The 25543-nt window shown below is 36.3% G+C and overlaps 1 protein-coding gene across 1 annotated transcript in view; it reads left to right on the top strand.

Annotated features, from left to right (window-relative positions):
- The window catches only part of LOC124366430 (ecdysone receptor-like), a 653070-nt gene extending 628267 nt beyond the window's left edge, over positions 1 to 24803 (top strand). The window contains 7 exon segments of the mRNA XM_046822979.1: positions 12241 to 12413; positions 12415 to 12553; positions 13275 to 13393; positions 13945 to 14085; positions 15647 to 15799; positions 19026 to 19248; positions 20267 to 24803. Coding sequence (XP_046678935.1) covers positions 12241 to 12413; positions 12415 to 12553; positions 13275 to 13393; positions 13945 to 14085; positions 15647 to 15799; positions 19026 to 19248; positions 20267 to 20511 — 1193 coding nt within the window. The 3' untranslated portion in view covers positions 20512 to 24803.
- Positions 24804 to 25543: the final 740 nt, after the last annotated feature.

The following is a 25543-nucleotide window of genomic DNA, read 5'->3' as shown; positions in this document are numbered from 1 at the left end:
ACGTGCGTGTTTGTCCTGCGTTCGGGTGCGCGCGCACCGCGTAAACACGCTTCTCGGAACTAGCATACGCGTGCTATCTCGACACTTGCACGCGATATCCGTACGCCGCTCACGCCGCGCCGCCTTCGTCTCTTTCACTGCCACTCGAAAATGTACTGCCCTTTTAGAATGTATCCAGAAATGATACACTTATTTAGTACATTCAATATTGACAGAATGATTTCATTGATTGGTTTTCGAACTATACGAACGGACACGCCATCGTTACGTGTTACAGCAACAAAAACACGACGTTTCGAGAACTGGTTCTGCTCTCTTCGTCAGTTTTCAAATTTCTGAACTTAAGTTTTTATAGTATAGATGCAAGGAAGAGAACAGCCACCTGGTGTACAACCATCGCGTTTCTGGGAACATGTTGTCCTTTTTTGGGATGATTTGGATAGTGATTTACCAGTATGATGTGGGAAAGAAGTCAAATATATTTATTGCGTAATAGTAGTAAGACCATTCATAACACTAGTTGTATAATAATTTATAATTTATTTATTTTAAAATTATTTTAATTTATTTTTAATTATTATTTTAATTTTACAGTATTTATTTGAATTTATTATTTTAATATATTATTCATTTTTAAATTATTACTTTAGTATATTATGTATTTTTAAATTATTATTTTAATATATTATTTATTTTTCAAATTAATAATTTAATACATTATTTATTTTAAATTATGATTTTAATACAGTACTTACTTTTTAATTATTATTTTAATATATTATGTATTTTAAAATTGATGTATAGTTAATTTTTAATATATTATTTGTTACGTAAGTGAATCCAAAAACATTTAACTTTTAAACGCTATTACTTGAAACTTTCCCCTCTCGGAATCCAGCGTACTCCAAATTGACTCGTCACACGACTGCCGCGTGGACGGGTCTCATTTATTTTATTACCTCCGAACACCGCCGGAACTGGGTCCTGATTGGCCGCTCTCCCGATAATTGTCCTTATTTGAATGTCGCGCCGAGGGTCTGCCGGTGTTCGTCCGTCACCGGCGACCCTGACTCCTAATTTCATTCCCCCCACGTTACCGTGTCGCCTGTCTCGCACTGGGCCGAGGTTTACTTCATTAGGCCAAAACAATGCGGCTTCACGGTCCTCCGACCTAACCTCCACCACACGCCTGTCCGTCCTCCTTTCTTCAGATCTCTATTAAAACGTCCCGCCACTTTTATTTCTTGGAACTGACGAGTTCCAAGAAACGTCAGAAAGAGACGTCTTGGTGGAACTCTTCTCTTGGTGGAACTCTTCTCTTGGAAGATACCGTGGTGAGTGAGTGAATCACCCTATTTGTACAAAGCGGTCTTCAGTAAAGGTCATCTAGTCCAGCAGGGACTTGCGGGAGACTCCTGCGGTTGCCTTTTTTGGATTGATTCTTAGGCGAAGTGAAATTCTCACTAACCCCTTCGGTTTAATTCAGGCGTGTCAATATCGCCAGGTCACCCCTGAGTGGCGAATCGTTGGAATTTGGCACAGGACAATGGATGTTCAACAGTTTGAAAATAGCTGGAAGCTGAAGTTTTGTGGTTCGAAATCCAAGTTGGGTTCTTCTGGATGAAATTGGATTTGCTGAGTGACTTTACCTCACAATAACTGCACATCTCTTAACTCGTCATAGCATTTTTTCATAAAATGCTTTCTTATTATTGTTTTATTGCTGTCATCCAAAACGATATACGTGTCTGCGACTCGTACCATCGTGACTTCACGGCACTTGGTCCTTTGCACTCGATTGTTCGATAGAACTGTTGACTCGGAAGGCGCTATCAAATAGTAAATGTTTACTGTTTACAAATTCTCATCGGTGCATGGGCATGGCTGATCCGTCATTGATTGATCTCTTTGTACGTTTCAGGGACAGTTCAGAAACTGGTAACCACCATTCGGTTACTGAGTCTGGTAAAGTTTTAATGTACTGACAATCTCACACCGACACAAGGTTTCAATAATAATTAATTGTGTCATTCTCGGAAATGCTCACATTAGAAGAAGGATTAAGTATGCACCGAATTAGTTTGCGTTTTTGTGTAAACAGGATTATTTTATTTCCCTTTTTCTGTAACCACCAAGAAAATACCGTCGATCAAATGCACGCTGCAGGAACATTACTTTGAGTTGTATTCATTAATGTGTATTGTCGATTTTACTTTGTGAACATAAGTCAGTTGTTCGTTTTATTTTAAATATGTTTCATGTGGTCAATATTTTGTTAAACTCGAAAAAACATTTTATATGATAGCATTAAAACGTACGCTTATTTGAGTTAATTTTCTGATTTGAAACATACCGTTGTGCTGATGACATATCCAACAAAATACTAATGGTTGGCGCATAATGAATTTTGTGAATCTCTTATCAGCTATTATTAGTTTAATATATTACTTTATTTTTAAATTACTATTTTAATATATTATTTTTTTACGCAAACAACTAATTAAATCAGCTAATATTACTTCTTTCCGACAAGCCGTTTGTCTATCGTTGTTAAAACCTAGTGTAGTAATACCAGTATTTAAAGGGAGAGACTGTACATGACTGGACTGTCAATTATACATTTCTAAGAAAGTGGGTCAAAATCCGATAACAAATTGTTACCTTCTCGGAAACCGAACAAATGGCCTTTAGATAAGAACAGCAACTTTATCTGCGGTGAAGGTCAACATTTCTGTTGTGGTATATGTGAGGGGATAATGTCGAGGAACATTTACCACGTACTGGTGAAGGGTAGGTTTTTAGGGGGTAATTGATCAGGGGGTAATTTGTGCCCCATAAAACATACGTGACGCAAGCAGTTCGCACGGTGTCGCACGTGGACGAGCCAGAGCCCACACGTGCACAGGCAGACCTTCGTGAAGGTGACCTTGACAACTCTTCGCTTGCTTGGCTCGCTCTGTACCGCCACCGCCTGTTGGATAATTACAGTCGTTACCGGGTTTCTGGTCGGCCAACTGTTGGTCTCCTGCCAACGTCGTTGTGTCGAGCCGGTCCCGGTCTGTACCAGAACTTACATTGTTGCTTGTACCAGCGAACATACATTGTCTGGTTCGCTCTGTACCGCCACCGCCTGTTGGATATATACAGACGTTACCGGGTTTCTGAACTGTTTTATGAGGAAAAATCGAATTGTCGCCCAGTTACTTCTGGCTTTCATTTTAATACGAGGGTTGAGGAACCAGAGGTTTTTCTACTCTTCCTTTCTTTTAGCCCGTTAAGGTCTTAGCATGTACTGAACACGGAGATCTTCAGATGAACGGCGTGATCTCTACTATATTAAAACTCTTATTTACCCAATTTATTTGTGAGTGTTTCGTTAGTGGTACAGAATACATGAATTGGAATTTGCCTTGTATAAGATAAAAACTATGTCGAACATTTACTCCCTTAATCGGGTATTGGATACTTACACAAAATTAAAAACTCTAAAGGTATGGTGATGACATTTCCAAACACTAAATTAAATTACAACAAAGTACAGTTTACGTCAAAAATAAAGCCTGACTGGTACAATTACAACGCAAAGTCCAGACAGATGAAGATGGACTTAAACGATGTCACTGGAAATAACTAACAACACTACACAACACGTCTCACGCACCAGGGTAGGTAGAAGACTGGGGAGAGAATCAATGGCGGCACTTCCTGTAGTGGTAAAGCTAGCAAATGTATGATATCCCAATTACCCATCGTCAATTACTAAGTTCAAGCAAAGAATGCCTCAACAGTTCGAGGTTTATGGACATTATCAACAACTGCACAGTTATCGAATCGGTTCTAGAACCCCACGGCGGTTCTCCGGCTGTTCCGGTAATTACTATAATTCCTTTGTACAGAGTCGGCCGGCCAGTCCACAGTTATTCTACCCGCTTGTCATAAGGTTTAAACTCTATGACGCGGTGCAGCGTCACGAGGGCACGCGGCCCACTAGGAATACCTGAGTAGAACCAATCCGTGGATAATGTCAGTGAGGAACCCGACCCTACCGACTGACCCCGGTCTACTAATTGTCATTAGCTGCATTGTGATTCGGGCACCGTTAGGTTACGACTGTTCAGCCCGATGCTAATGCGTAGTCATTCATTACGAGCTCGCGTCCCAGTCTTGCACCGCCACCGCGCCGCGCCTACGTGGTCCGCCCTCGATTATCCGGATCTCGGTCAACCGAATATCTGGTTACCAATAACTGATCATCTTTCCTAGATTCTTTCCGGTTGAGTCCCTGTTATACAACATCACTTACTTCCCTTGTGCCATAGCTGCTGGCTGTGCTGACGTGGCTCAACCTCGATTATCTGGATCTCGGTCAACCGAATATAGTCACTAATCACCTTTCGTAGATTCTTTCCGGTCGAGTCTCTGCTACACAACATCGCTTATTTCCCTTGTGCCACTGCTGTTAGCCGTACTGACGTGGCCCACCTCGATTATCCGGATTTCGGTTAACCGAATATCTGGTCACCAATAACTGATCACGCTTCCTAGACGCTTTCCGGTCGAGCCCCTGTTATACAACATCACTTACTTGCCTTGTGCCATTGCTGCAGGCTGTGCTGACTTGGCCCAACCTCGATTATCCGGATTTCGGTCAACCGAATGTGTAGTTTCTTTTCTAATCTCTGACGGGCCGGATCTCGGCGGCCTCTCTCACACGCTGAACATCTCACGTCTACCACATTACAATATACACCTATATTACTCGGAAATAAACGTCTAATATTGAAAGAGTTGAACTTAAAATCGTAATTTACTGTAATTTTACGAGATATACACATACGATGGTATTTACTGCGTTAACAATTAACTACACAAGTTAAGAAAAGATCAATTTACTTGTGAGGTGACATCGTTAAATTCATTCTCCATTCACTATTTCATCAAAATACGCCAGCGTCTTGATTTGGCAATTACGTTGTACTGTATACATTTAAATGGTGTCAGTTTGGAAGCATTGCTGCTCTCCTGGAAAGCCGCTCTAATGAAGAGTATGTTTGCATTACGTTGCTATCGTATCTTAACTACGACTATAATGGGTCCCTTAATTAGGGGACCGGCGAAGCGTGGAGAGGTCTTTAAAAATTAAATTACAGCTTTTGCCTCCTGTTTTTACGGGGCGTGGGGTGGAGGGTTGGCCACGCGGAAATCTGAGGCGTGACAGCAAGTTATCTCCGCATCGCCGGAAGTGGGTACGGACGTTGACTTTGCAGCAGGAAGCGCCAAATAGGCAGTGAGAAGAAGAAGAATGAGCGACGGCCGGTGTGTTGTGATTCAGGTGTCGTTGGCGACATCCTCACGTATAGAGTAGCGGGACCCTGCGTGGCGCGCAGGCGCAGAACACTGAGGTGTTAGCTTGTTTATCTACGTTCCCAGTGGTTCATGTACCACTGTGTTCTGAACCTAACACCTAACGAAGAAAGGGGAGTATGAAGTTTTATTTTGCTTTGCGACAACCGTACAAGTCAGTGTTGCATCAGACCTGTATCTTAATTGTCATTCCTAGATGTAAATGGCTAGAAGAGAGATTTGCATCATTAAAGAGTGTGTATTCTGGATTACAGTAGGTGGTGAGCAATGAGAAGGGTATAAAGAGATTGGGGGCCGGGGCTGGAGAAAGAAATGCAATAACTGGCATTGTCTTCAGAGGTGAGGTTAGAACGATTCTAGTACAAAAAGATAGACATCTCCGCAGTGTTGCCAACCTGTGTAATCTGCAGAGGTAAAGTTTGAACAGCTTTGGTGAAGGAGGATTTGAAACATCTCTGAATAGTTCACGTACATAATTCAATTCGCAGGCGTGAAGTTAGAACGATTCTAATTTTTCTAAAGCATGAGGCATATGCCGTATTTCCAAGTAGATAGATCGATTTCAAGACGTGAACTTAGAACGGTTCTGGCGTAGAAGAAGATAGACATCTCTGTAGTGTTGCCAGTCCATGCTATCTTCAGAGGTAAAGTTAAGAACAACTTTGGTGTTGGAGGTTAGAAACATCTCTACAGTGTTGCCACTAAGGAAGACCACGAGGCATATGCCGTGTTACCAAATACGTGTTACCTCGTACATCGATCGATCTCCAGAGTTACAATGCCTCTAGTGTAATGAAGATACGATACTTAGTGTTGAAATAAATGTATTGAGCTCGATCGAGGAGCATGTTGTAACAATTAAATAGCATAATTAAATAATAAACATATTTTTGTCAATTTAAGATACAACCTGGATCTCCGAATGCTTGCATACTCTAGTGAAAGGCATAGATGCACATCTAAAAAGGAGATCAACTTTCCCAGGTTCTCTTGCTAGGCGTAACTTCGCTATCGCCCTTGGCAGAGAGTACGGTTTGAGTAACTCGATCCAAGAATACAAAATAGCAAGTTTTCAGGGAGGAGGTGAGAGATGACGGTGTACTAATAGAGTTCATCGCCAGAGTAAATGAAGAATGCGACGGGAGGGGAGTGAAAAGTTTTAATGAGTGAAATTACGTCAGATGTAAAGTCAAGTTAAGTTGCAGAGAGGTGAGAGCCAAGTTAAAGTTGGCAGACTGGATTATTATGCGTCCCGTCATAACCCCACGCCGCGCCGCGTCGTTCTCATAATCCAGAATCTCTAGCCTTTTTGGCGGTGTTTACTGTTTACATTTTAGGAATTTAAATTGTCCTTGTCCATATCGCATCCAAATTTAGCGGTACTGCATTTTGCGGTTCTTTTTATGTTGTAATTATTGATAGTGCTTCCGGTAGAACGATAGATTGCAGAACAAAAAACTAAATTTGAATTATTATAAAAAGTTAATAATATTTAAAATTTGAAGCAAAATACTATTAACTCCTAATAGTTCTAGCATTTTATGTTAAAGTTAAAGGAACGTTTTAAGAAAGATTAGTGGTCTCAATTCGAGACGAGGTGTGCAAAATTCGTTTTACTTTTTAGTTTTACCATATTAGACATGTAGCCTCGAAAATAACCGGCCATACATACACAAACATCGAAAACAATCTTGAAATTTTACACACATGCAAAGAAAGTCTCCAATTGTCAACTTTTAGAACATTTTGAAATTTACAAGTGCCAAAATCAATCCTAATGTATTATTAAATTACAAAGGTATTCTAGCAAAGAATTTATCATTCGATAGACTTTTAAACGATAAAAATTGATCACATATAAAATTAAATAAAAAAGTTTAGCCACCAAGGTAGTTAAAAACATATGACAATTTGGTGGTTTCAATTATTTATTTACTTAATTTACCTTAAACCTACAAGTACTTAATGGTGAATTCGAAATGTACATTGTGCAAAATAAAATCCATCAAAAAGTGTTTAAAGGTTTATTATTATATATTTAGTTTTACCATTTCACTCAATAGCTTACGTCTGTCAGTTATACATTTGTGCTTCCTTTAGACACAATTTACTTTAGTTGTGTCTCCATTTGTGTCTCCAGTTGGGCATGTCCTGGAGATGGTTGTATTCTGAACAAATTCTATTTTAGTGTTTATCAGCACAAATGAGCAATCTTTTACATTTCCAGTTAGTTTTCAGTTTCAAGAACTGTAATTCAAATCGGCACGGAATGTTTTTTATTTGGATAGCCTAATCGAATAAAGAATATTGAGGAAGAGTAATTAAGAATGTACATTCTAAGAACAACAGTAACACGCATGAAGTCATCAACATTCACTCAACTCGCCATTCGAGTTATGTCCGATATTTGATGTTCAAATTGTATTGTAAAACATCGATTGCACAAATAGATCTCGATCTGTATGGATCGACTATCGATTGTTTTCCTTCTACTGCGCCGCGCGACGGCGTAGCGCAGCTACGGAAGGAAAAGAGTGGTGCGACTCCGCGATAGTCAGAGTCAAGGTCGCACACTGCCCCCGTACGGGGGGCGGAGAGGAGGCGGGGGGCGGCGCGAGTTTCTCACGTCCCCGCGGCGTTTTGTTCGCGCACAATAATACATACCTGTGCTGTTGTGCTGGCCGGGCAGCAATCAGTGCTTTACCAAGCAAATGTCCGGGAAATAATAGGCACTACGAAATACGCAGAAGACCTCTCTTCTTCTGCAAACTTTGTTATACATATCTGGCTGGCCCACTTCTTCTAGATGAATCCTAAGGACTTTGAATTTTTCTGGAGTATTGACTACTCAGGTATTCCACTAGCAGCTTCCAGCTTGCTCGACCTAACCCTTTGATCGTGTTCTTCAACTTCCCCACGCCCTCTTCACTTCTCACCGCCCGTAGCGACCCCGAAGGGTGACTTTGTTCTCACCCCCTCCCCTGTTCAATCGACTGTCGAACTGTGGTAGACCATTGATTGGTCGGATACGTCTGCTTCGACCTCTTGAGGGGTTGACACTCACTTAAGTCCTAACTGTCCGGCGGCCGAATTTCGTATGTAAAACAAGTATACATGTAAATAAGTTGTATTAAAAGGTAGCCTGTTGAGGGGTTGACAATGACTTAAGTCCTAACTGTCCTGTAACCGAATTATGTACTATTAAAACCACACTTTTACAAATTCCCAAAGAATATATTGTTTAAAAATTGTATGAAATGTTTAAATTCTGTATCTATAATTCAAAATTGTTACTCGTAAATTTAAAGATATATTATATCACCCTTTGATTCTTTATGCGGGTGTATTAAACGTATATCACCTGTATTTATAAATTCCTTCCCCTCCTTTTCACAGCTTTTGCGTCAATTCTAAATTATATTTCGACATACTCGTTGTTTATTGAAAGAAACATATTTGTCAATCTAAATCGAATTGTATTGTTGAAGCTTTGTCAGTACGGTTGTAGTTCTGGATGCTCCTCCAGCTCGAAGATCAACATTTGATTAGGACGTCAAGCGTTCAGATTGCAGCTTGGTCGTGGACACACTCTGAAGTGGATGCTGATGGGACCGCCGATACACGAACTAGGCCCAGTCGGCATCCTGCCACGAAGCGGCGAGCAGCTGTAGATGAAGGGCAGATAAGGGAAGGACGTAAAAACGTAGACCTTATAATCAGCTTAGTAGCGTGACTGGCACATCTGAACAAGCCAATTTTGTCCCTTTATACCCTAAATATCTGGCGTCCCAACCGATTTGTTATATCCAAAGATTATAAAGATTTAATTAACGGACTATTAAAATGTTTTAATTAATGTGCGTAATTCTAGCTCAGCGTTACGATAGATCATGTGGTCAACAGCTCATGATCTTATGGGTTTCTAGATCGATTTAAACGTAGTAATGTCGTTTATTGTTACGCGGGATTTTTAACCGCACTTCCCGCCTCTTCGGGAATATTTTAAAGATTTTTTTGTCTAGCAATATTACCACCTTGTTATCTCGTTAAATATCTTCTCACGCCCTAAAGTTATGGAAGAAAAAGATAGACTACTGTTTCAGTAGGCCAAGTAGGTTAGATGTAAGTTAGGTTTGGTTCAATATATGCAAAAAAAAAACACCGATACAAATTAATATTAGGCAAGAAAAACATTTTTGTAGATAAACACTGATGGAATAAGAACCTTGAGAAAGAAGAAGTTAAAATAGTGCGACATGAATTAAGAATAAATAACATTGGAGTAATAAAAATAGAGAGATAGAACAGAGCATTGAGTAGAACATTGCAATAGAACGACATTAAAAATTAGGACTGAGAACTGATTTGAATTAGAAGATACATATCTACAGAAATATGGAGCAGAAATGATATTTTTCAGTTACTTGAGAAAATAAGTTCCTTGAATTTAAGGTGAAAACGTGCTTTATGGTTTTATTTTAGGGCGCGCACACTTGAAAACAGTGTTGTAAGAAGAAACGAGCTAAGGTGGCTTCTGTCTTAGTTCTAGTGATTTGTTTATCACTGACTAGTTTATTCAGTACATTTTTATAGGATCTAATTTCAATGTTATAAGAACTTCATATCTAATAAAAAAAAACTAGGTTAAAGTAAAAGTGATTAACAAAAGCGTACAAAGTGCTGAACGCCCAAAGATCCGAAAGGCCGTAATGACTACAAGCACGATATCCTGGGCTGTGAATGTCGGCTATTGATGTGGCCAAGGGCTATTAATCATTGTTAGTTGCCTTTACGAGTCCTGAAACCTCGACAATTCCGAGCACTTCACTCCATCACTCTCAGGACGGCTAGACCTGTTAGTGCTTCATTAATAAGATCGAGCTTTTAAACTATCTTGTAAGCCTATTAAAAGCTTCCAAAATAAATCTTGAGGGATAAAATCTCGGGCGGTATCTATCAATCACGGCCGGTGCTTCGTAATCAGTGTTCTCATTAATATCGTTATTGATTGATAGACGCAGATATCCTGTGTTTGTATTTCATTATATTATGCAAATAATACACATTTGTGTATTTTAGGATATTATCAACGCAAGATTACTTCTACCAACTTAATTTATTCTGAAACAATGGTTTATAGCAACTTACTTCATTACAGATAACTTTTAGGGCACAAACAGTTAAAATTCTATTTTTCCTCTTGAATTTTGTACTGAGGTGTTCCTTACACGTTATATAGAAAATATCGTAGAAATAGCGTGTGCAATTAAAATTAAACCTTTAAACCTTTTTTTTCAGAAATTTAAGAGTCCATATTTCAAAATTCAAATCTTTGAAACTCTTCCAAATTAGCAGAAATAACCCGTGCAACATAACCTCAAAACGTTATTTCAGATTTTAAGGGGTCATCTTTCAAAATTCAAATCTCTGACACTCTTCCAGATTTGCCACACGCAATGCTTTTCTGCCGTAAGTTTTGAAGCAATTATACGAATGCGTAATGCCTTAAACCATGATCTTGTATAATTTTCTTGACAAAATTTACATTTTTCTGAAAGCGTTTTCCTATTATATGCTACACAAAAGCGAAGCCAGATTAACCGAATTTCCAAGTTGGCAAAATCAATTCTAAGTACGAATAGCGTATAAAAGGAATTTGAATTTTCGCTTTAAAATCGAATTAGGCCTACATCGTTCCCATAAACTAGACTTCAGTCTCTAGGTAGTTCAGACGATTCGATCTTGTATTACTCCATCAGCGATGTCGAAGATGACAGAAGAGGAGTGAATAGCCTTGACCTCTACGATCGGCGCAGCCTGCCGCTCACTTTCATGGCAACTGCGGCCAGAACTAGTCTGTGACGACTCGATAGCCTACCTTCCTTATTGCGACTCCAGGTCCGCCGCCTAGGCTCCAGCCAGTCCCGCGACCGGTAGCGTAAAAGCGCAGTAGTCGGTGGCCGCAGGATTGTTGCCCTGCTACAAATAGACCTAACCTGCTAACCAGTCTCGGGCAGTGGGCACTCGATTTGCTGCCCTGCTCCTGTGCCATTGGGTCTTCTTGGCAAAGTGTCAACTTTATATGGGCCAGTCCATGTCATTTAAATGCACATACCACCAGACCAATCAAAAGCTGTAGTCTTTCACATAGAAGACAACAGCCAAAGTTGAATTCTCTTATTGCTTTTAGATTCGGTGGATACTGAATAAAGACCTTTCTGACTGATTTGTGGGAGTGCCGATGGCCGAGCGGTTGAACGTTGAGCCTGAGTTAGAGATAGCTCAGGTTCGAATCCTGAATCCCTGAATCCTGTCTGTGACCATTGCACTTTATCAGAACCATCCCCTTATTCTGGTTTGATAAGATCCTCTCACAGGCCAGTGACCCATAAGAATGGGCAGCATAAGGCATAAAAGGGGATCGGCTTCTCCTTAAAAGAAAACCAACAAAATATGAAGCCCTACTTGTTTTTACCCACAATTCACCACAAATTAGAGTTTCATGTTATTAGGTAAACATGCAATGACCATCCTACACAGACCGAATCGTATTACAATTATCTTTCGTAAATAGGTACACTGTTCAATTTGTAAAGCTACAAATAAACAAAAATTTGTCTCAGTGCAGTTTTATCAGAAAAATGCAATTTTTTTCATCAATGACTAGGCCAATGTATAAACATGAACGGTATTTAAGCTGTTAGCTAAGTATTTATGATTTTCCTTATAAATGTAAACTATAATTTGTAAAAATTTACATTATGTAAGAGTTACCTTTTGCAGATTCGGAATGAAAGTGAGTTTCTTTGTTGCAATTAATTATCTGCTGATCTTATCCTGTTTCAAAACTTTCTTCACTCTTGCCTTTTGTTGCAGGCCGGGAAGACCTGTCTCCACCGAACTCGCTGAACGGTTTCAGTGTAGACAGTTGTGATGCGAAGAAGAAGAAGGGTCCAACGCCGCGGCAGCAGGAGGAACTCTGCCTGGTCTGCGGCGACAGAGCCTCCGGGTACCACTACAACGCTCTCACCTGCGAAGGCTGCAAGGGTTTTCTTCCGCCGCAGCATCACCAAGAATGCAGTTTACCAGTGCAAGTACGGCACCAACTGCGAAATCGACATGTACATGCGGCGGAAGTGCCAGGAGTGCCGGCTCAAGAAGTGTCTCAGCGTCGGCATGAGGCCAGAATGTAAGTGTTACATTTACTAAAGAAGCTCTTGTACATGATTTTACTCATTAAGAGAGAGATGTAATTTTTAAAGAACATAATATAAGGAAAGACATATTTCAATTGGAATCTTACTGTCAAGATTTATTTTGAACTAAACCCACATACATTTGGTATTGCAGTGTTAATATTTACTTTTATTACGTATTTTACAGTGTTGATATTTACTTTTATTATGTATTGATTAACAAATATAAGTACAGGGTACAACAATGAAAGTTCACACTGCATTTATAATAAATAATCATATGGTACATAATTGAGGGTGTCCAATAAATAAAATAAAAATGTAAAGAACTCCTATGAATTGAATGTGAGACTGTATACAACTTAAGGTGATAATGTGAACATAAGAAGCACAGTAATGCTACTTCCTACAATCACTAGCCCCATGTTTAACCACAGAAAGATCACTTTGTCTAGTTTGTTGATAGACTAAATTTGAAGGTGACATTCAAATCTTAGTTGATTGGCTGAGCTTTAGCGAAGTCTTAATTAATTAGCCTACATTTTGGTGGCTTTATCAAAAATCAAATGCATCAGGTAATTTATAACATCAATAGACTCTTCAAAGTGGTGAATTAGTTGATCTGGAATCTTTATTTTCAACAAAAGAGTATTTTATATGATGCAACAACTATGGTTATGCAGTGTGGATTAATTTGCGTTTTGTGCATTTCAGGCGTTGTACCTGAATACCAGTGTGCAGTCAAGAGAAAGGAGAAAAAGGCTCAGAAGGACAAGGACAAACCGGTTTCCTCAAGCAATGGCTCTCCAGAGATGAGAATAGACCAGGAACCTGTAAGATTAATTTTGTGCAAATACGTAGCCTAGTAATGTGTTTTACAAATGATTCAAGCAATTTAACAATTATCGTACTAATTGGATTTAAAATTTGTATACATTTTAAACATGAAATATTCAGTGTGTACATTTGTGTATTATGTATTCCTCAGGTAAACACTATTGATCAATCTATGGTTACCTAACCTAACTTAGTACTATGCTGAGCATCAGTGATAGCATGGTAAATCGTAACTTTTTCAAAATCTAGGCTGACCTTCATCTGGAGCTTAGGCATTGTATGGTATAAAAGTATCATAAACAATATTGCAGACTTTTATAAAAGTACTGACAATGTTACAACTCATTCATTCATTATTGCCTGTATATTTCAATTAGTGTAAATTTAAACAAAGCAAACAAATATTGCAGCCAGATATTTAAAAATCCCTTTGTTCATTGACTGTGTCACTTTGATTTACAAGACTTGTTGAGCACACTTAGTCATCAATGGTGCTTGTTTCATGTACCTTTGTATGCAGACTGATTTGGGCATACATTGGTTGCAGAGCGACGACGTGACGTTTGTCCCGCCACCTGACTATGTTGTCAAGCCTCTCAGCGCCGAGCAGGAGGAGCTCATCCATAGGCTCGTCTACTTCCAGAATGAGTACGAGCATCCCGCTGAAGAAGATCTCAAACGGATTGAGGTAGCCTACTAATGCACAACAATATCTTCTCTTTACATTCATGCACAAGAGTATTTTATCTTGCACATTCGTGCACAAGAGTATCTTGTCTTGTACATTCGTACAAAAGAGTATCTTCTCTTGTACTTTCGTGCACAAGATTATTTTATCTTGCACATTCATATCTTTTCTTGTACATTCATGCACAAGAGAATCTTCATTTGTACATTCATGCATAAGAGTATATTCTCTTGTACATTCATGCACAAGAGTATCTTCTCTTGTACATTCATGCACAAGAGAATCTTCATTTGTACATTCATGCATAAGATTATCTTGTCTTATACATCCATGCACAAGAGTATTTTCTCTTGTACATTCATACACAAGAGTATCATCTCTTGTACATTTTGTGCAAGAGTATCTTCTTTTGTACATTCATGCACAAGAGTATCTTCATTTGTACATTCATGCACGAGACTCTTGTAATTTGGAAAACTCCAACTAAATTAAATGTCTATATTTGTTATAGTTTCTGATTTGTTTTTTGAATTCAAAGAAGAGATCGTGTGTGCAGAAAAATTGCTGAAATGTTTCAAAGATTTAGGAAAACATTCAACATTGAAGGGGAAGATCCCGCTGAAAGACATTTTTTGTTCTACTGATGGTTGTTTTGTTGATACTCTCAAATCTAGAGATCACTTTGGTTGTAACAAATTGCTGTATATCTGAGGAAAGGGGATCATATTTGAGGCATGGAGAAAGTCCTCTAATTGGTTTTTGCAGAAGTTTCAGATTTGAGAGTTAAAAATAAGTAAGAGAGATGCAAAGGTCCTTTTTACACTAATTGCAGGATTTTAGACTCTTTGTCTCGTAAAAAAATGAATTGCCTTAAGTCAGTTTAAATGTTAATAGAAGTGTTATCTATTTTAAATAAAATTTTAAAAACTTGGTTTTACTGCTTTTTTCTGGTCCTCAACTACAGTCTGGTACAGTAAAATTGTCATAGAACTGAGCATCCTTGATTACAATACTGAAAAACCCCTTTCTTGATTTTGGGGCTTTGTGTTCTTAAGTTTGTTACTAGGCATGATGCTTTGGTTGCCAGATTTAAAACTATTGAGACCACTAATTTGACACAAATTTGTTTAACATAACCCATTATGATGTGTCTGGAAATATCTTTCATAAGTAACAATGAAGTCAATGTTGATGGAAAAGAACAAAGTTTTCAAGCAATTCTTATAGTCTAGTTCAAGCAAGATTAAAAGTTCAATGTATCCACCATTTAAAGCCTGAACTTGTAGAACAACAGGTTGTTATTTGTTGTTTTCATTAACAATTAAGTCAAGGTTACTTTCTTCGCCTTTTATGATGGCATAGTCTGCTTACAGGCTAACCAATTATCATTTAAGTATAGCCTGAATAATATTGATTAACGGTTCCAGTTGGTTTAATTGATTTCATCAATAGAAATATTAAGAATATTGTACGTCCCTTTTTGGAGTTTCGTAGTGACTTAAAATTTAAGAATGTTGTCTGCTAATAAAGACTGTTCCCACAATGCAACATTCTGTCACAGAACCTGCCGACGGATGACGAGGACCCAAGCGACATCAGATACCGGCACATCACCGAGATCACCATCTTAACCGTGCAACTCATCGTCGAGTTCGCCAAAAAACTCCCCGGCTTTGACAAGTTACTCAGAGAGGACCAAATAGTCCTGCTCAAGGTATGTAATGGAGGAAATGTCATGGAAATCATTACCACAATTTTATGTTATTATTATGTACATTATTATGTATCATTATTATTATGAATTTCAATTCTAAGAGATCTATTAACTATGGTTAGTGTCAGTTCCCCATTCTTCAATGTTTTGTATTTTATTCTGCTTTTGATTGTTATTGTGTGTTTCCCGAATAGTAATTCACCAGTACTTGCAATTACAACTTAACAATTAAGAAGATTTAAAAAAAAGAAAAATTGTAATTAACCGATTGTGGGCAGTGGAAAACCTTAGGTGTGATTCCCCATGGGAGCTCTTGGCTTCAAAGTAGATTAGGACCAATCCCGGTGTGATAATTTTAGGAATGTTTTTAGTAGAATGTGTTTAGCAATTAAATCATTATTCTCTCAAAACAAATGACTTTAATTTCTATCATTTCACTTTCCAATAATAACCTCTGAAGTTCTGATTTGTAAACAGAACCACCACTTACAAACAAATCTAAGATATCAGACCAAAATATAGTCTTCTAAGCACATTCTACCAGATGGTTTTTGTATCACAGTGAAAACAATAATATAAAAAAAAACTAACTCACAATGTTGGAACGCCCTATAGCAGAAATGTCATGAAGTACAATAGTTAATGTTAAACAGAGAACTGAGTTGTGTGTGTGGTGTGATCCTTTTGGCTGCAATATGTTAAAAATCTTCTTAATGAAACTTTTGATAGCAAAAATTGACATTTAAATAGGTCATATTATACAATAGTTTAACCGAGACTTTTTACGTTTATTGGGCATAATACTTAGTGTTTACGCTCCAAAGGTATGCGATTGTTGTACAAACGTTGGTACGACATTTCTGTTTGTCCACTTCAAGATAATGCACAAATAACTTTCTTGTAAAAAATGCTTGAGAAATACTAGAGTAACTTATGCTCCATATGTCTTTGTTATGGTGTTTGTTAGGTTGTCCACTGCAGTAAAACTGTTGACGAAGTTTAAAAATGCCCATAGCAGATGTCCGTCTTCAAAGCTGCCTTCTAACAAGTTTTTAATCAAAATTGATGTTTCTTGAGATAAGAACAGAATTTTCGGAGTGTTGAGTTTAGCTCTAGTTCACCTTCCTCTTAGTGCAGCATCTGAAATCTGTCGCTTTCAAAAACTTAACTCGGAATCTGGAATAATGTCCGTCTGAAGAGATCCAAAAAACTTCAACGACGAAGAAGCTCAGATGATCTTTATATATCATTTTGACAAAAGAGACATCCAGACTACAATATACAGTACACTCTAGGTGCAGAAGTATTCTCATTGTCTCATCAGATGGACATTTGAGTCCATTAAGATATTTTAGACATGATTTGAAAGCACAGGGGAGCAATCGAGTTTTCCAGACGTACCATAGCTATGATTGATTTCAATGTGGATGTTAAGTTTAGCTCCAGTTCACCTTCCACGTAGTCTTTTTTGGATCTCCAGAAGAACATAACTCCAGATTCTAGGAGTCAAGTCTGTCAAAGCGTCAGATTTCAAACAGTGCACTGTTGTTCATAGTTACAGACATTGTCATTTTATTGTGTTTTAAATTCAATGTTTTGGAATAATACTAATACATAAATAGTAAAACCAGTGCAGTATAAATAATATAGTATTATTTCATCTGATCATCATTCTAAAAACATACATAAGTCTTGTTCCCCTCTTTCTATCCTCCGGTGCTTTCACATTTTACACCCTTCTTTTTTAACCATTTTCAGGAGTACAACATGGTTAAAAAAAACAAGCTTTAAATATAAAATGCCCTCAAATATCAAGTATGATAAATACATTTTTTCAAATAAAACATACTCTATAAGGTAAAGAAAAAAAAACCCAAAATACTGACCATTTTTCATTTAGTAAGATGGTCTTGTTTAGTGGCATTCCAGTAAAAAATTTTCTGTTCTTGAGGTATAATTGTTTTTTTTTTTTAATTTAGTAATACAAATTACAAAATATACAGATTGTTTTTCATTTTATTCTGAATAAGAACAAAGTTAGAGTAACAAAGCTTTTTGAACAAAAAAATTTAATGCACCACACTGACATATTAAGGTCACATATTTCTTATACTTCTCGTAATCTTACGAATTAGTACCTTCAGCTCCTTCAGTGCATAGAGGAATCTTCTCTACGCTTTACTTTACACAAATGCAAATGTTGACCATTTCTTTCTACGGTGACATCGTACATGGACAATGTCAATACAGCTCTATTACAGTATGCATTTATTACTCTATCAATCTAGTTGTCAGGCTTTACCAGAGCCATTTAATTTTAATATATAAAAAGGCAAAGAATATATTTTTACAACTGTGAAGTTGCATTGTTGCACAACATTTCCGTTATAGCAATGTGAACAGCTGATTACACTGACGAAGTTTGTTATTTTTATGCGACGTGAGTGCTGATACATTTTTTCTATCAGGTTTTTTATAATTTGATTTCATTTACAATCACTGAAACTTAAAAATCGTATTCTAGTCACCTTTCAGCCTTAGGTCTCCAGGTTGTCAGAGAGCTTCTTAGCCCTAACTTGGCCTGGTGTAAAACATCTTACTTAACATTTTACTTTTACTACTACTATTGTATGTTTACTTTTAAATAGAATATGGTGTGCTATGTTTGGTATAGATTTTATTTTAAATTTTATCAGATCTCGGGATAATCAATATATTATCCTCTATAATTGCTTTTGCTTTGTTCATTTGAGAAGTTATTATTACCCTTAATAGGTTTATGGAATTGTAAAAAAATACATTAAGCTCAAAAATTATGTAAAAAACAGAAGTATGTATTTTTTAATATAGTTTTTTGTGTTAGGGATAGTCAAATTTGATATATCACAAATAAATTTAAATAATATTAATTACATACATAAGTTTCAAAAAATGCATGTGATTTTCTAAAAAGAATTTTGGTATGTTTTAGTTTGCGCCACAAAACAAATGTTGTTCATTTTTATATTTATGTTACACATAATTTGTTACCCCAACCATAAGCAAAACGTGTAGCAATGAAAACAAGTTTATAACAATATTTTTTGTAAAGCTTTATATTTTCACTTAACTTAAATGCAAGTACAAGGGAACAATGAAACTCAAGATGAAAGGGTTAATCTAATAAAAATTACTTCTATATGGTATGTTGATGCATATGGATACTGAGCAACTCATAATGTCACAGGCGTGTTCGAGTGAGGTCATGATGCTAAGAATGGCGAGAAGGTACGACATGCAGACGGACTCAATTCTGTTTGCCAACAACCAGCCCTACACGCGAGAGTCGTACAATATGGCCGGTGTGGGAGAAGTCATCGATGATCTTCTCCGCTTCGGCCGCCAGATGTGCTCCATGAAGGTGGACAACGCTGAGTACGCCCTATTGACGGCCATCGTTATCTTTTCCGGTAAGCAAATATTTATTTTATGGTTCATGAAATAGATTTTTATTGGTTGTATTTCAATCAATTTTTCAATTCTGGTGAGAATGAATTTTTGTTGGTTTTTTTAAATGGTAAGCTGTTAAATCATCACTACAGTTTTAATTTTTGTATAAATTTTAAAATACATTTGTGTATTTATTTATAGTATAACTTAATACATTTACGATAATGGTTTACATCCAGTTTTTTTTATTTGCCATAAAATTTTTCAATAATAATGGTAAAAAACCATAATTTTGTAAATGTTAAATGTCTTTAATTACAACGAGAAATCTATGTAGGCTTAGCAATTTTGCACAAAAAAACGTTATTTAAATATGATTTTTCAATGTTTCTCTGTGTACTCAAGAGGTACTCTAAGGTATTTATTTAAGTACGGAATCATCAAGACAGGAAAACAATAAAAACGCAATGAGGAAATGCATACCAACGTGTAGCCTGATGGCAGTGTACCTGATGGGGTACACGTCATCATGAACTTGTTAAGATTATCCCTTAAAACAAAACTAATTGTAGAGATTTCTCGAGTCCCTTTCATCGGTAAAGTAATTTATCCTCAACTTAATGTTTAAACTTAATAATAATGAACATATTGAATTGGAACATTCTTTTGAGAATGGTAAAGTACACTAGAACTATGTATACTACACAAAGAACTATGTTTTATCACTAATGAATAGGAAAAAATGATTTTATCATTAATAAATTATTACTAATTTTCCTATTAATTTAATCAGCCTACACCAAAATAATCCAACGATATTTTAGGTAGTGTTACCTTATTGCTTCTGACCATCAGATGTTATCTGATGTTGATTTGGACCATTAATTTTTCATACACGTATAACTGGCAACAGTGTTGGTTGCGGAGTGTAGATGGGTTATTAAAACGCAACAGTTACCATGAGACTATTTTGGTGCGGGCTGCACTAGTAATAATTGTAGGCTTTCAGCCCTATTTAATTGAAGAAATTGTTTTCAGAGAGACCAAATCTGGCTGAAGCGTGGAAGGTGGAGAAGATACAAGAGATCTACCTGGAAGCTCTCAAGTCCTACGTGGACAACCGGCTCAAGCCCAGGTCTCCGACGATATTCGCCAAGCTGCTATCAGTTCTCACCGAACTCAGGACTCTAGGGAACCAGAACTCTGAAATGTGCTTTTCACTGAAACTCAGAAATCGTAAACTGCCACCGTTTCTCACAGAAATCTGGGATGTTACACCGTAAGGAGCGAGCGACTACAAACTGCCTCCCAACACTCACTGCCGCAGTGTCACGCACATGCGTCGTTTTCTATCCTTGTTGCTTAGTTTTAGTCGCCTCCTCCTCGAGCGTCGGACTCCGGAAACTGGGATTTGTTAGCGAGACTTGAAATACCTGAAAATTGTTACCGTTATTCGTAAACACCACCTGCAAAAATAAGATGAGGTTATGTGTTACCATGCATGCACCAAGGTGATGTTCGAGTCTCCGGTTATAGCCCACTTGTAGCGACGTTGAGGTCGCCACGACACCTCGATCGTTGCTGCCGAACTGCAACAGTCCATCTGGAAGTAACGATATCCGACGGAATGTTCTGTCCTGTCAGGAATTCCACAGGTTACTCACACTAGAGCTGCAAAAATTAATATATTTTTAGTCCATATTTTACCTGTTGAGTTTTATGTGTTACATTACTTGAAATTAAATTACTTTTATGTATTGTTGGTAAAACAGATCCAATTATTTACACTAGAATACAAAATTTACCATAAATTGTACATAATAAAATCAGTTTGATGAAAGTAATAACACAAATAACTATAAAATGCAAGAGATTCCTTATAAAAGAGAAATCATATAAAATTGTTACTTAATATCAGATTATTTTATTTTAATTTAAATAAAACCTCTTAATGATGTTTCTTTCTTACATAATATAGTAACTTACGTTTAAACAATATTGCCATATTGTAGAGTTAAAACTTGTTAAACTGTGAAAAAGTTTTAAGTTATAAATTGTTGATAAAAACATTGAAGAATCATTTCCAATATTAACATGTATTTAGTTGTAGTTTTTATGATTCTCCATTTTAAAATAGTATTTGAGCATAGGGAAATGAATTTTGTTTGCATTGAAGAAATTCTCACAACATTTTTATTACACAATTGAACAATATTATTATTGTATTTACAGTGTTTGTAAAAACAGTTCCACGTTTTAAAAATGAATGCATGAGGCACGATTCAGAAAAGCTATTTGTTTTGCAATACTGCCACGAAAATGATAGACTTACCTACAATATAAGTGTTTCAGTGAATTTTATAGCTGCATTTTAATAAAAATAGTTGTTCATTGAGACAGCCATTTGTAAAAGATTGTGTTCTCTTTCTTAATTTTGTTTTTTCTCCATATTAAGCTCCTACCTAATTAAATTTTATAACAACTTTACACCCAATAAGACCTAGTGTTAATTTATGCTGTATAGTGTTGTTTTTATCTTTAAAGTTATACCTATGCATGTAATATGTCGTTATTGTGTGTTCAGCATTTTTATAAAATTTATTAAATTTAAAGTTTGTAAAATTAGCCTACTACCTCATGCTTGTACGTTGAGCGTAATGATAAATTTGTGGATGTTACTTTATTACTAGAAGTATATGATATGAGTTGTTTCACTCGGTTAGGTATTATTTAGTGTAATTCCAATGAAAAGTACAGCTGTGTGGAACAAATTTGTACAATATGAGAGGTGTGAATGCCTGACAAAGCATCAATAATAGCAATGCTCAAAATATTGCTGTGTGACTTTCTATACTTTTTAAAAAGAATCAATAGAAACAGCTAAATAAATGTTTCAATGTCTGTCCGATACGATTTGTTCACATCAAATTTATTTCAGAGCGTAATTCTTTCACAAATTTTCTGCTTCAATAATATTTGGCTCTGTTAATTTATACGGAAACTCATCTATAGTGCTTGCTTCGATAATGAGACGTAATTGTGGTGTTTGTTCCACTATTCACTGTGTGTTATCGTCGATATTTGATCCCTTATTAAATAGCCTACTGAGAATAAGTTCTTAGTATGTTATTAATCGACAAGCTTGTCTCTCCTTACTCCACGTTACAATAGAACAATTTTATGTCCCAGCAAACAACGGTAGGCCAGGTTGTGATTGTGATGTGTTTGTTTGTTTTGTTCGTTATAGCAGATGTGTTATGGTACTTGTAATTCGGTGGCGGCCCGACTCATGTCGGGCCTCGACCACCAAAATAGGCTGTGATCTTTATAATAATATATTTTTAACTGTAGTGTAAAAATGGATTTTAACATAGTAGAGACATTACGATCTCCTCTGTGTAGCCGAGATTGTTGTAAATAACGGAAATATTTTTTAAGAAAGTAACTATTAATTTAGGCAAACCGTTTTGGAGTTGTAGTGAATAAAGAAAGTTTATTGTAAATTTACCTGATTGTAAAGAAATAAAATATTTATCCAGAGAAATTCTATGTTGTACATACTCGTATATCGACCGACAAGACTGCAGCTGAGATGGACTCATTGTACTATGGTGCCTTTGGTATCAATGTTGTAAGGGAACCACTTGTATACAATAGCCTACTGAACTCTGTAGCCTACATTACCCGTAATTGGTTTATATAGTATTATATTTGCAATAGAATGACTTTCCATTGACGATTGTAACACTGTAATGTCACAAAAACAAACCTAGGAATACATAAATGAATTAAAAATCTGCACCAAGTGTCTTACAGATTCAGAGTTCAAAATATCTTAGTAGTTTTAAGTTTAGTGCAGTTAGTAAACTTGTTTTGTTAATTTGTCTTTGCACTTAAATAATAAAAGAACTAAGGCAACACCAACTCGTTGGTTTTATCTTAAACTTGATAACTTTGTTTTTCAAAATGGATGTATTCCAATTAAAAAAAAAATGTTGCTTGTCTTTAATATTATTTTTGAAATAATTTCTTACTTGGGAAATTGTTTTGGTAAAATAATCGTTGTTCTGTTTGTTTTTTCTTTTTTATCAAAAGTAAAAATCAATTTGTAACAAAATGTTGTATTGCATAATGCATTAATACATACACAAAAAATAATAAAACGTAGCCTAACACACAAAGTAAATTTCATTTCTTCAAAGTTTTATTTTTTAACAATAATAGTTACTGGTAGGCATCCACAATGACATTCTATTTAATATTTTACTTTATAATAACCGTTGTAGTTTAACTTGTTTTTTTAATGTTTCAGTATTCTTTTATATTTTCATACATCTTAATTCTAGAATTGTTTTGCATGTGTTCATTTACCCAGTAACCGTTCGGAAATAAACTTATCCGATACTTCTTTAAACTGTACTACTACTAATATTAATTAAATTTTGTTTTAGTTGTAATTTTAGACATTTTTGTAATTTTATACAAGGGTTTTACACTGTGAACAACATTTTTATACACAGAAGTAGTTCAGTTTTAGTGTTTTCAGTATGTGAATAATATTCATTGAAACAAAAGGCTGATTTAATGAAGGTGATTTTATATTGTTGTTTTGTATAATTAGACCGTTTTACAATTTTTACGAATTTATGTAAATACACTTATCGGTTATATAGCAACTGTTAGTGGTTGGAAGATTTTACATATTTGTTACGTTCGATATGGACTGTGTAAACAGAAGTAACCGAAGTTCATTTTTATTGTTTCATTTTTTTAAACTTATTGAGACAATATATTGAAATTTGAGTACCTTATGATTATTTATTGAGAATATATAAATACAATTGCAATTGAATTGAAGATAATGTTATGTTAATTGATCTTAACATAAAATAAACGTTCAAAATAGCGTTCATTTAGAGTAAAAGTTCGTATTGTTGTATTTTACAACAATGTTGTATTGTTGTATTTGGTAGCCTATTTTCATCATCTGTCTGACTTTTAGGAAAGGTATTCATTGTTCTTCCATTAATAATTACTTGGATTGTATTTGCATGAATAGGATATTTTTACAGAGATGTTTACTTCTGTTTCACTATCCATACAAATACACTGTTATCCCGATACATCTATGCAAGTGGTTCCCACCTCTAAGTTAAGTTCGTTAATTTAATTCTCAACAGGTGCTATTTGTGCAAATGTAGTTTTATAATTTTCGTGATACAGCTAAGCAAGATACACCGTCCGTATTACATAGAGTTGGACGGCCTCTCTACTATTGGACTGGAAGGCTGACTTACTGTTATAACTAAATGTGCAACACTAGCGTTAAGGTTTTGTTTATCATATAGTATATGTGGATGTCAATTAACATTGTCGACGTACCCGTACGGACATGCGTACAGTGTTAGTGTGTTGGCGCCCGCCTAGTGAACAGTGTACATATTATTAAGGACGCTAGCAAACGGGCAGACTTTACTTCTTTTTTTTATAAAAAAATGCGATAAACACAATTTGTACAATTGTTTTTAGAGAATTAGAAATAAAACGGCAAATACAGCCTGACTGAAATGTTGAATGTGTTGTGCGTACTTATCCCTGATGTCCAATTTTTAGCTTTTTGGGGTCTTTTTTATCTCTTTATACCACAGGAGACTGAAACTACAGTAAATTTTACAACAAGTGCAAACTGACACCGTGCAATTCTGGATACATTTGAATGCACAATGTCATTGGATTCAAATTCAGAGTAGTTCATTTAAATGATAAAGTGGTACTTTGGGATTATACCGACCACACCAGTATGAAGAACACAAAAATAGAAATTTATAGAAACAAACATGATAGAACGAAAAAACAACTCTTCAATTACAAAATTACAAACTTACAAGCATTTCCAGGTATTGTGATCGGTATTGTTGTCGCTGTTATCTTATCTTTCTCGAGAATCCTGATTACGGCAGGCCGCGCGGCATCACGTGATTTGCACGGTACATAATTACCTTTCCATTACAATTCAATTTATATTTCTGATTAGCCCCTCTAGAATTTGATATTTTACTGATAGGTACTATCTCGAGGGATGTTTTTCTTTCGTCGACATCAGCGCGGGGCAGCACCGAAGGTGCTGCCGAAGCCCGCGCTGATGGCCGGAGGCACTCGCATTTTGGGTGGCGGAATGTGATCAAGAATAAAAACAAGTTTTGAGTGTTTTTTAAATAAAGAGTTTAGTTTGGTAAATGTTTGTTTTTGTTGAATTTTTGTGTTTGGAGAAATGTAGAGGTAAAACACGGAAGTACAACAAAGCGATGCACCAGC

The sequence above is a fragment of the Homalodisca vitripennis genome, chromosome 7 (genome assembly GCF_021130785.1).
Source record: "Homalodisca vitripennis isolate AUS2020 chromosome 7, UT_GWSS_2.1, whole genome shotgun sequence".
NCBI lineage: Eukaryota > Metazoa > Arthropoda > Insecta > Hemiptera > Cicadellidae > Homalodisca > Homalodisca vitripennis.
Note: the sequence above shows the minus strand (reverse complement) of the source record. Positions and strands in the feature narration are given on the sequence as shown.